Genomic DNA, 10,771 nt, shown 5'->3' with positions numbered 1-10,771 from the left:
ACCAAGAGAATGGCGGTGAGGAGGAGCCAGTTTCCCCTCTTCCCTCAGGTCGCAAGCATTTCCGTCCCCCAATCTGACCTCCCTCAGGAGAGAAACAGTTTGTTTTGCCACCGGGGAGGTTTTCAGGGACTCAGCACTAGGAGCGGAGCTTTACGGCCACGCAGGAGCCTCCGAGAAGGAAGGTGCGTTGGGAGCGCTCACTCCCTCCTGCTCCACGATGCCAGCTTGGGTCCGCGCTCCTCTGCCAGGGACGGGACCTGCTGGGACGCCGGCTGTTGGACGGAGGAGACATAAGTCGTGGGCATAGAAGAGAGTCTCTATTGTAGCCCAAGTAGCCATGGCTGCCCCGGAGCCACCAGACAAACAGCTCTTCAGAGCAGCCCCTGAAGCAGGCGGCCGCACCCGGCTGGTTAACAGTACATCCTCCCCACACAGGAGCTAGTCTCTGAGCCAGCACCTGCTGGTTAACAACACATCCGTTCCGCAAAGCAGCCATGAGGCCAGCTACCTGCTGGTCAGTGGCGTGGCTTATAGCACCTTCGACCAAAGAGGCTTCTTTCCAAATAGTGGCCTCGGATTCTAGAAGAGCACGCTGCGCAGGGCAGTGAGAGCGCTGACCCGCGCTGACCTTGGTGTGCCCGGGGAAACGGAGGGTGTGGGGTGGGTGCTGTGATGCAGACCAACTTCCCTTGGCCATTTCTGGAGTGGAACCAACTTGAGCCTTGTACAGATGTGTTCCTCCCAGCCTGTCATGTTTTCCCCTTCCCCAACCCTTCTGGTTATGGGTGATAAGAGGCAGGAGGGAAAAATCAGAATCAGTGAGAGTAAACAGTGATGTTTATTTTCCAAATTTGCCTTTATTCCTATCATTTCCCTGCCTGGGCTCTTACTGCACTCATCTCTGGACAGTGGGCCCGCGGAGTCCCAGGCTGGGTTCCTGGCCCGGCCAGAGTGTGACCCGCCCAGGTCCTACGTGCATGGGCTTCCCGGTGGGCACTCGGGAGCGCTGGCGGGGCTGAGGGGACCCGGGGTGTGGCCTGCCGAGGGGTGTGCACTTGGGGGTTGGTCTGGGGAACTGAGGTTTGTGGCTGGGGAGCTGGGGATGATGGTAGGACTTGGTGCTTGCTGGACAGAGTTCCGGGGTTTCTTCTGGCTGGCTGGCTCCTGGGGCTGTCGGGGTGGAATAGAAGAGAGCCCGGTCAGGCCTAGGCCTTCCCAAGCCAGAGAATTCTGTGTCTCCCCGCACCATGGGCCAAAGGTCAGGTTCCACGCTCGCTGACCCTGGTGAGGTCAGATGGCCCTGTGCTGTGGGGGAAGGTGTCCTTAGCTCAGCCCTTAAGCGCCCTGAAGGTGCTAAGGGACGACACCGGGCAAGCCAGATGGTTAGAGGGCCCCCTGCTGGAGTGGCCGAGTCATAACGGGATGAAATTGAGACGCTGGGAGGAGGTACCTTGCCCAAGATTTCTGGACGAAGCCCATTGGAGGCCTTGAGTAAGTCAGGGTTTTTCTGGATCCATTTGGTGAGGGAGGCAGCACCAGCAGCTGTCCGGGACGTCAGGGTCACCCGAGCAGGGGGTATCTTCAGAGGCATCTGCCAGGTGCCCATGAAGGAACCCCAAGGACTGGCCTAAAAGGAAGAAGCAGGGCTTCTCACTCCTGGCAGGGGCCTGCCTGGCAGACCCTGTATCCATCCCTTTCCTTTGGGACTGGGTGGCAATGAAACAGGACTGGGAGCTAGCCCCGCCCCCACGCAGTGACCCTGTTCCGTGGCCTGACCTGCTGGCTTCCCTGCTGCGCCCTCGGGCTGTTTGGCAGCGTGCCCACCACAGGAGTGTCACCCACCGCGCGGGCGTCCGTTTGATACGGGTCACCCACCGTGTGGGGACCTGGTGCTAATGCCCTGCCCTGTGGGGTAGACTGGCAGCTTGGGGCACTCGTGTCCCAACGTGAAGGAGACGGACTCCACTTCCCAGGCTGCGGCAGCAGGAGCCCGCACGTCCCCCCGGTCTGCTCCAGCTGCCCGTAAGGAGGCGAGTGTCTCACCTGGGACCGGGGCACTGCCGGCAGCAGGTGGCCACGGTCGTTGGCGATGATCTGAGTGTAGCCTTCGTGGGAAGGAATGCCCTGGGGAGTGGAAGAGAAGCGCTGGCGAAGCGGAGGGAGTGCGGGGCCTGAGTGAGGGCGGAGGGGAGTGAGGGTGTGGGAAGAAGGCTGGGGGCAGTGATCACGTAGAAACACGTGGATACCTCTTTCGTTGGCTTGGCCAGACACCAGTTCTGCAGATACTTGGGTGAGAACGCTTTTTCGTACTGTGGAGAGAAGGGGGAAGCCCTCTGAGCTCCAAGCCCTGCCCTGCGGATGACAGCCACACTGGTCGCTGGATTCGAGGATCAAAGGCCTGCACTGCCTGGGGGGTGAGGGGCCTTTTGTTTGGACTAAAGTGTGTTGTCCTGATGGGGCCTCTGGCCACACGTGGCCGCTCCTGAGCACTTGGAATGTGCCGTCCACACAGGTGCTTGTACACAAAACACACCCGGATCTGAAGGACTTGGTACAAAAAAGGGAACGTAAAATATTTGATTGTAACTTTTAAAATATTGATTAAATGTTGAAATAATATTTTGAATTCATTGGGCTAAATGAGATTATTAAAATTAACCATTTTAAAACTTTTATGTAGCTACTAGGAAGTTAAACTTGCATTTGTGATTCGCATTATCTTTTTGTTAGACCGTGCTTGTCTAGGCCAGTGGCATGAGCCAGATCCGCCCGGACTGCTTGAGAGAGCGGAGAGCGGTTTTTATAGATGAACATTTGCAGTTAATTTGAGAAAAGGGAACTCTTAGTTTGTATCCCAATCAAGCAAAATGTTTCTCCCCAAAGAATCCATTCTTGCCCTATCCGGTTTGGCTCAGTGGCTCAGTGGATAGAGCGTCGACCTATGGACTGAAGGGTCCCAGGTTCGATTCTGGTCAAGGGCATGTACCTCGGTTGCGGGCACATCCCCAGCAAGGGGGTGTGCAGGAGGCAGCTGATCAATGTTTCTCTCTCATCGATGTTTCTAACTCTCTGTTCCTCTCCCTTCCTCTCTGTAAAATATCAATAAAATATTTAAAAAAAAAAGAAATCATTCTTTTCACTAGTGTTACAAGCAATGGCACTCAGTGGTTACACGCTGACTTCTGTGTTTTCTGTTGTTGTGTAAGTGTCTGCTACCTCATTTTGTCATTTGGCCCACAAAGCTGAAATGTTTAGTTTCTGGCCCTTTACAGAAAGTGTGCTGACCTCTGGTTTAGACCTTAAAAGGAACCCAGAGATGCCTTTTGCTGGTCCCTGGGCCCCCCCCCCCCACCCTGGAGCCTGGAAGTGCTCCCTCACCCCTCAGCCAGCCAGCACTCAGTGACCAGAATCCTGGGGGAGGTGTCAGTCCAAAGGCAGAATTTTGAAGGCAAAATTAAAAACGTTAAAGAGATGGAAAAAGAGAACATACCTGGTTGGCACTGTAGTTAGTGGCCATGATCCTGCGACTTGGTGCTGTTTACATTGGTTGCCTAGCAACTGCAGAAGGCTGGCCTTGGAGACAACCTCCCAATGAGCAGGCAGGCCCCTTGCTCTTGAGCTCCTTACTCACTTCCTTGGATGACCCCACCCTGACCTTTTTTCCTAGAAGCTAAGAATATGTAAATGGGAGAAAATTAGCTGAATAGCAACCCTTTTTTTCTTTTTAAGTATTTTTATTTATTTCAGAGAGGAAGGGAGAGGAAGAGAGAGAGAAACATCAACGATGAGAGAATCATTGATTGGCTGCTTCCTGCACACCCCACACTGGGATCGAACCGTGACCTCCTGGTTCCTAGGTCAACGCTCAACTGCTGAGCCCGGATGGGCAGCAACCCTTTTCTTCTAGCATAACTCACCCCGCTTTTATCAACTTCCAGGTGGTCTTTGACTCGAGAGACAAGCCAGGGTCCCCCAGAGGTGTGTTCTTGGGCCGTGTGGCGCAGGGTAGCATGGACTTGAGAGCCAGACCTGGGGTCGAGGCCTTACTTACCATGGGGACATAGGAGCTGTGCGGCACTGGGCACTGGGCTCGCATGGGGATGGCGGAGCCCTGCTTCGCAGGGTGCGAGGCAGAGTGAGGACGGAACCAGATGATGCCACGGCTCAGTCAGGGGTCAGCACTGCCGAGGCCTGTTGGTAGGGGCCACTATATCCACCCAGACACGGGGACAAAGGAATCATGTTTTAAAAAGCGGCTGACTCACATTTGTTCCCGGAAAGAAAAGCATATCTTGGCCATGATCTTCACGTGACTCCTTGTCCTTCATTCCCTGGAGCCCCAGGTGTGCGGTGGGCGGGCTGAGGCCGGTGAGGAGCTGGTGCGGGACATGGAGCAGGACGATGACAGAGCCTAGAGCAGGCGATCCTGTACAGCACTCTCCGGCCTGCTTTGTCTCCTGGGAGGATCTAAGCCTCCCTCTATTGGAATGGCTATTTATCTCCCCCATACACCATAAAACAGAACTGTTATTTTTTTAAACATTTTTATTGATTTTAGAGAGGAAGGGAGAGGGAGAGACAGAAACATCAATGATAAGAGAGAATCATTGATCAGCTGCCTCCTGCACGCCCCACACTGGGGATCAAGCCCACAACCCAGGCATGTGCCCTGACTGGTATCGAACTGTGACCTCCTGGTTCATAGGTCGCCGCTCAACCACTGAGCCATGCTGGTCGGGCAAGGAAACTATTCTGGGTTGCAAGTGTCCCACATCCCGTGTGGTTCAATGTTCAGGTTCAAGGTTCAGGTTCGGGCTCCAGAGGAGGCCGTGTGCAAATGAGAGACAAGACAATGATTTGGAAATTGGGGGCCAGGGAAGCCCAAGGAAGGACTCCGCTCTGCTCTGGCCTTGCCATCCCTTTTATTCAGGTCTGGGGTACACCCACAGCCCTTAGGCAGGCAATTCCAGTAACAGCTCGGTGATAGCCCATCAGCAAGCATTTACATAAGACTAAAAGGCGGAAGTTGCTTCAGCTACCTTTGTCTCAACTAGACAGTGGGTGTATGGCTCTGACCTTTGCCAGAGCTCAAGGTCTTCAGCCTTCCGGGATCCCTGTCCACACCTCTCTGCTGTGAAGGCCATGGGCGGCTTCCCGCAGTGGTGACAGCACTTCCTGAGGCCTTTGGAGGACAAGCTGCAGGCAATCAGCAACTGAAGAGACATCCGTGCCTCTCCCTAGCGGTTAGCTTCTGCTTCCCCGCATGGCTGAGAGTAAATGGTGGTCGTAATGGAAGCAGTGTAGTATGTGGTAGCTGTGCGCTTCCACCGTGCACAGGGTGGCCATGCCGGCTGGAAATAGATACTGTCCTGTATCATAAAAGGCTAATATGCAAATGGACCGAGCAGCGGAATGATCGGGTGCTATGATGTGCACTGACCACCAGGGGGCAGACGCTCTGCAGGAGCTGCCCCTGGTGGTCAGTGCACTCCCACAGGGGGAGTGCCGCTCAGCCAGAAGCCCTGAGCCAGGCTCACAGCTGGCGAGCGCAGTGGTGGTGGTGGGCGCCTCTCCTGCCTCCATGGCAGCACTAAGGGTGTCCGACTGCCCGACTGCCACAGGGAACGGGCCTACGCTGTCCGATGGAATCCCCAAGGGCCCCCAGGCTGCAAGAGGGCACAGGCCGGGCTGAGGGACCCCCCTGAGTGCACGAATTTTGTGCACCAGGCCTCTAGTTATTTATAATGTACTGAAATAGAATAACAAAACATTCATATGTATTCATTTATATTTCCAGATTTCTTGGCAACCTTGTACACACAGTACAGCTATCAACGAGGAGAGGTTAGGGAGAGTTTGTGAGAAGGAGAACAGGCCCTGATTGTCACCCACAGGTATTAACTAGGAATAAAACTTAGGTGTGAGGGCAGAGCAACAGGAAGGGGTTAAGAGTACCCGAGAGTTTCAGTGTTGTTCTGTGTGGGGAACCCAGTCCTCCTGGGTTTCTCCTGTCACACTGACACACAGCGCTCCTGACACCAGACCATCCCATGACACCAGCTGGTGTTCCACCAATTAACTCAGTTCTGACACCATTCACCTGGAGAGAGCTCAGGCCCACAGGGTCAGGGCTCCGCCAATAAGTCCACCCCCACTTCAGAGGTCATTCATGTCCAGGTTGTCACCTGTGATTCTGACCCATCCGCTGTACATCAGAGGTTCCCATGACCCTCCTCAGGTCCAGCTCATTTGCTAGGGCAGCTCACAAGGTTTAGAAAAATACTACTTACTGTTTACCAGCTCATTGTAAAAGGGTCTGATAGCCCTACCCGGTTTGGCTCAGTGGATAGAGCATTGACCTGTGGACTCACAGGTCCTGGGTTTGATTCTGGTCAGGGAACGTGCCCGGATTGCGGGCTCGATCCCTAGTGTGGAGCATGCAGGAGGCAGCAGATCAACGATTCTCTTTCATTGATGTTTCTCCCTCTCCCTTCCTCTCTGAAATATGTATTTTTAAAAAATATATTTTATTGATTTTTTACAGAGAGGAAGGGAGAGGGATAGAGAGTTAGAAACATCGATCAGCTGCCTCCTGCACACTCCCCACTGGGGATGTGCCCACAACCAAGGTACATGCCCTTGACCAGAATCGAAACTGGGACTCTTCAGTCCGCAGGCCAACGCTCTATCCACTGAGCCAAACCGGTCAGGGCTGAAATCTGTATTTTTAAAAACAATGTGATAGAGGGCACATGTGAGCATCCAGGCGGACGGGGACTGAGGCAAGGGCTGTGGGAAGGGCTCGGGCTTCCCTCTCCCCACACCTCATGTGCTCACCCACCTGGAAGGTCCCGGACTTTTATGGAGCCTTCATCACACAGGCCTAATGGATTACTAACTCCATTTCCAGCCTCCCTCCTCTCTGGAGGATTGTGATGGGACTGAAAATTCCAGGCTTCTCATCATGGCCTCTCAGGTGACCAGCCCCATCAGGAGCCACCAGAGTCACCTCATTAGAACAAAGACCCTTCTGTCCCTAGGAAATTACAACAGTTTCAGGACCAAACCAGTGACCTCCTGGATCCTGGGCTACTGCTCAGCCACTTGAGCAGGGCTCATTTTCTCTCCTGAGCCCAAGTCTCCCCCATGGGAGAGCGGTTTCAGAACTAGCCCCACCCCCTGCACCACCCTGTCTGCTTCGGCCACACCCTTCAGTTGCTCAGGTATTAGAGTCCCGGGTGTGGGGCAGACGAGGAGCCAGGAATAGCAGAGTCAGCAACAGTCCGGTTTTAGAGGGAGTAGGGGAAGAGGCGTGAGAGGCTCTAAGAGCCAAGATTTGCATTTTTCAGCTGAGAATCGGGAAGAAACTTCAGCTGCTTCTTGGTGGAAGATCACCATGACCTCTGGCCAGAAAGAGGTCATACACAGCCATGTCTCTGTGTGCTTAGGAAAATCCCCCACAAGGCATTGCCTGGGAGAAACCCTGGTGAGAAATAGTGCCTGGTAGTGATGCAGAGTCTCCTGAGCCAGGCCAGGCTGATGGGGGGGGGGGGTTGTGGGGGGGAGGCATGTCCCCTTCCCACAGGACCCCCGGTCTTGCTGACCACTGATGTCAGGTGGCATGGGGGAGGGAGAGCTGGCACATCCTCTTCAGTTCCTGGAAGAGACTAGCCCACCCTGAACATGGCCTCCAGGGGGATGAGGAGAAAGGCCTTGTGTGGGGGCCACCCTACTTCTCATCCGGCCTCAGCAGTGAACTCCCCGGAGGGGAGGGAGGGGCTTAGTGCTAAACCTCCCCGAAAAGTACGGACCATTCTGTCACACTGTGGTCTCGCCTTCTGTAGAGAACGTTTGAGGGCTGCCACCTCAGCATGTATCTCTAATCTCCTTTACAGTTTTCAATAACACAAAAGTAATGAACACTAAAAAGTCTAGGTTCCTAAGTTCATTTTATTTAACTCCTTATACAGTGAGATCATATGGTATTTGTCTTCCTCTGACTTTTTTTCACTAAGCATAATGCCTTCAAGGTCCATCCAATCTGTCACAATTGAAAGATTTTATTCTTTATCATGGCTGAATGGTATTCCATTGTGTGTGTGTGTGTGTGTGTGTGTGTGTGTGCGCGCGCGCACGCGCGAGCACATTTTTGTTATCCATTCATCCATCAATGGACACTTAGGTTGTTTCTATGTCTTGGCTATCCTATATAATAAAGGGGTAATATGTAAATTGACCCTAAGGGAGGAATGACTGGGAATGTCCTGTTGCTATGATGCACACTGACCACCAGGGGGCAGACGCTCAACACAGGAGCTGCCCCCTGGTGATTAGTGTGCTCCCACAGGGGGAGCTCTGCTCAGCCACAAGCCCAGCTGATGGCTGCGAGCACAGCGGCCATGCCAGGAGCCTCCCCTGCCCTCCTGTCCTCCGCCCTGCCAGGGGGATGTCTGACTGCCAGCTTAGGCCTACTCTCCAGGGGATTTTCATGCACTGGGCCTCTAGTCTATAATAATAAAAGTGTAATATGCAAATCAACCAAATGGCCAAACAGCAGAACAACCATCTGATGACTACACTATGACACCCATTGGTGCCAGGCCAGCCAAGGCGGGTGCGATATCAGCTGCCTCTTGCACTCCTACTGGTGGGGATGTACATGCAACCAAGGTACATGCCCTTGCCTGGAATCGAACCTGGGACCCTTCAGTCCGCAGGCCAATGCTCTATCCACTGACCAGTTAAGGCCTCAGTTGCCTTTTAAAGGAACAGTTCAGGGAGGAGGTGGACACGGGGACAGGTAGGGGCGGCGTGGCAAAAGGCACCTTAGCTGTTTCCGCCCGGTTTCGAACCGGGGACCTTTCGCGTGTGAGGCGAACGTGATAACCACTACACTACGGAAACTGCCAGTGGTAGGTGTGTTTGAAAAGCCCTTCACAGTCCTCGAGGGCGCGTCCCTGCCAGGTGCCACTCCCAGCAACCCACCTCCCTGGTGCCCTGGAACTGCAGTCCTCGCTCTGCCCACTGGGCTCCGGGCCCCTCGGTGCTGGTCAGCGGGCCCCGGAGCAGCCCGGCAGGGAGCGTGGTTCCCTGGCGCCCCGGCCAGGAAATGGTGCCAACGACAGGCAGCAGGAGACCTGGGGACTTGGCCCACACAGGGGCACCAGCTCACATTTGAAAAAATAAAAATACACCTTACATTTGCCAGCACTTAATTCAGGAAACACTTGTCGAGGAAAAACTCCGTTTGCTCCTTCTTATGTCTTTCTTTCCTGGGAGTCTCGTCATAAACGCACAAACACCGCCCACAGTTGACTGTAGGACACCCAGCAGGTCACAGAATTGCTGGGCGTGGGGAAGCCGCACTTAGTGAAGGAGTGACACGCTGTGCACGGTGTTAATGGGACTCGGGACAGCAAACGCACAGATGGAGAGCTCGTGTAGAGGTCTCCCTTACCTGCACTTTCACAGTTCGTTTTCTAACACTGCAATGAAGTGTTAAAGGTGCTTTAAAATGTGCAAAGACAAAGAGACTGAGCTAAGTCAATTTGACAGCCCACTAACATCGGGTTATACCTGGTCTTGTAGGCACTGCACCTTCTCATCCGAGGAAGCCGGGGAGAGTGGAGACGTACCCAGCCCGGGGCCAGAGTGAGAGAGTGGGCCTGGAGGGGTGCAAGAAACCTCTGTGGATGGCGTTTAGGATCCCAAACACCTTGATGAAAATGACAGCTGAGGTTAAATGACTTCATCTTCTCAATGGTGTGGAGTGAAATTATCTGGGGAGGCAGTGAAATTATCTGGGGAGACAGTTTGGGGATGAAACAGGTGAGAAAGGCATTAGAACATGAAGAAGAGGATGAGAGAATTACTAAGACAGCAGTGACCACTCACCCGCTGTTGGCTGGTGCAAATGCCCAGCGCACTGCAGTGGCACCTGCTGACTGGCTGTGCCCAGAGCTGGGTCTGGCAGGAGCCTGGAGGAGAATGTGGGTGTAGGCTAAATAAGCAAAGGAGAGAGAGTTGGGGGGGGGGGGGCGGGTAGGTGAGAACCCCAGGATGGTAGGTGACCTGGCTGAGCCCGTGTAGAACTCGAGAGACATCAGAAATGCCAGTGGACTGAGCGCTCAGTGGATAGCACAGTTTATCAGGTTGAGCGGCTCTAACAGAAAATCCATAAATTGGCTTTAATAATGAGGGGAAACTACCTCACATTCCTAGGTGAATCTGGGTTTGATACAGCCCCCTAAATGATCTTGCTTTCCTTGGTCCTTCCTCAATGTGGACGCCATTCCTAAGCAGGCTGTCTGTCCTGTTCTCAAAACACCGCCAGCCGCTTGGGCCAGATCCCCTGCAGGAACAGGGCTTCTTCCTCCCGGAGCTCATTACTGGAGGGCAAAGGGGCCGTGCTGCTCAGCTTAGCCAAAAAGCAGGATGGCTGTCAGGAGTGGGATTTGAACCCACCCCTCCAGGGAGACAGCGACCTGCAGGCAGGGCCTCAGACCGCTCGGCCATCCTGACCGTATTCCTGCTCGTCCCAGGCTCAGGAGGCTGAGACCCACGGTGAACCCCTGGGCCTTCCGCTGGCGCCGCTCGAGTCCGGCGGATCGGGTGCCCTGGGGACCGGCCGCGCGGCGACGGGGGCAAGCACAGCCGACTGGCCTGGCTCGGCGCGCGCCCACTTGCTTCTCCTCGCGGTCCCGCTGGCCTTTTCCGGCCTCTTCCCGGCGCAGCCCCCGCCTCGGAGGCCACCGGCAGCCCGCACTCTGTT

At 54.5% G+C, this 10,771-nt stretch overlaps 1 protein-coding gene across 1 annotated transcript; it reads right to left on the bottom strand.

Annotated features, from left to right (window-relative positions):
- Positions 1-102: 102 nt before the first annotated feature.
- CFAP126 (cilia and flagella associated protein 126) lies at positions 103-3,640 on the bottom strand. Its single transcript, XM_079760434.1, has 5 exons — positions 3,491-3,640; positions 2,247-2,309; positions 2,044-2,124; positions 1,451-1,627; positions 103-1,170 (listed from the first exon to the last, which is right to left on the bottom strand). The coding sequence occupies exons 1-5, from the start codon at positions 3,515-3,517 to the stop codon at positions 970-972; spliced, it is 549 nt and encodes a 182-aa protein (XP_079616560.1). The 5' UTR covers positions 3,518-3,640; the 3' UTR covers positions 103-969.
- Between the last annotated feature and the right edge of the window lie 7,131 nt (positions 3,641-10,771).

Source organism: Cnephaeus nilssonii (genome assembly GCF_951640355.1).
Source record: "Cnephaeus nilssonii genome assembly, chromosome: 21".
NCBI classification, from domain to species: domain Eukaryota; kingdom Metazoa; phylum Chordata; class Mammalia; order Chiroptera; family Vespertilionidae; genus Cnephaeus; species Cnephaeus nilssonii.
The sequence above is the reverse complement of the archived record's forward strand: the minus strand, read 5'-3'. Positions and strand labels throughout refer to the sequence as shown.

Bases quoted from the DNA above. Each gene is read 5' to 3' on its own strand.
- CFAP126 (XM_079760434.1), bottom strand. From the start codon at position 3,517: ATGGCCACTAACTACAGTGCCAACCAG. The intron at 2,125-2,246 runs GTATCCACGTGT...TCCACTCCCCAG, and splicing joins TGGCCAAGCCAACGAAAGAG to GGCATTCCTTCCCACGAAGG. The intron at 1,628-2,043 runs GTGAGACACTCG...TCTTCCTTTTAG, and splicing joins CGGCAGTGCCCCGGTCCCAG to GCCAGTCCTTGGGGTTCCTT.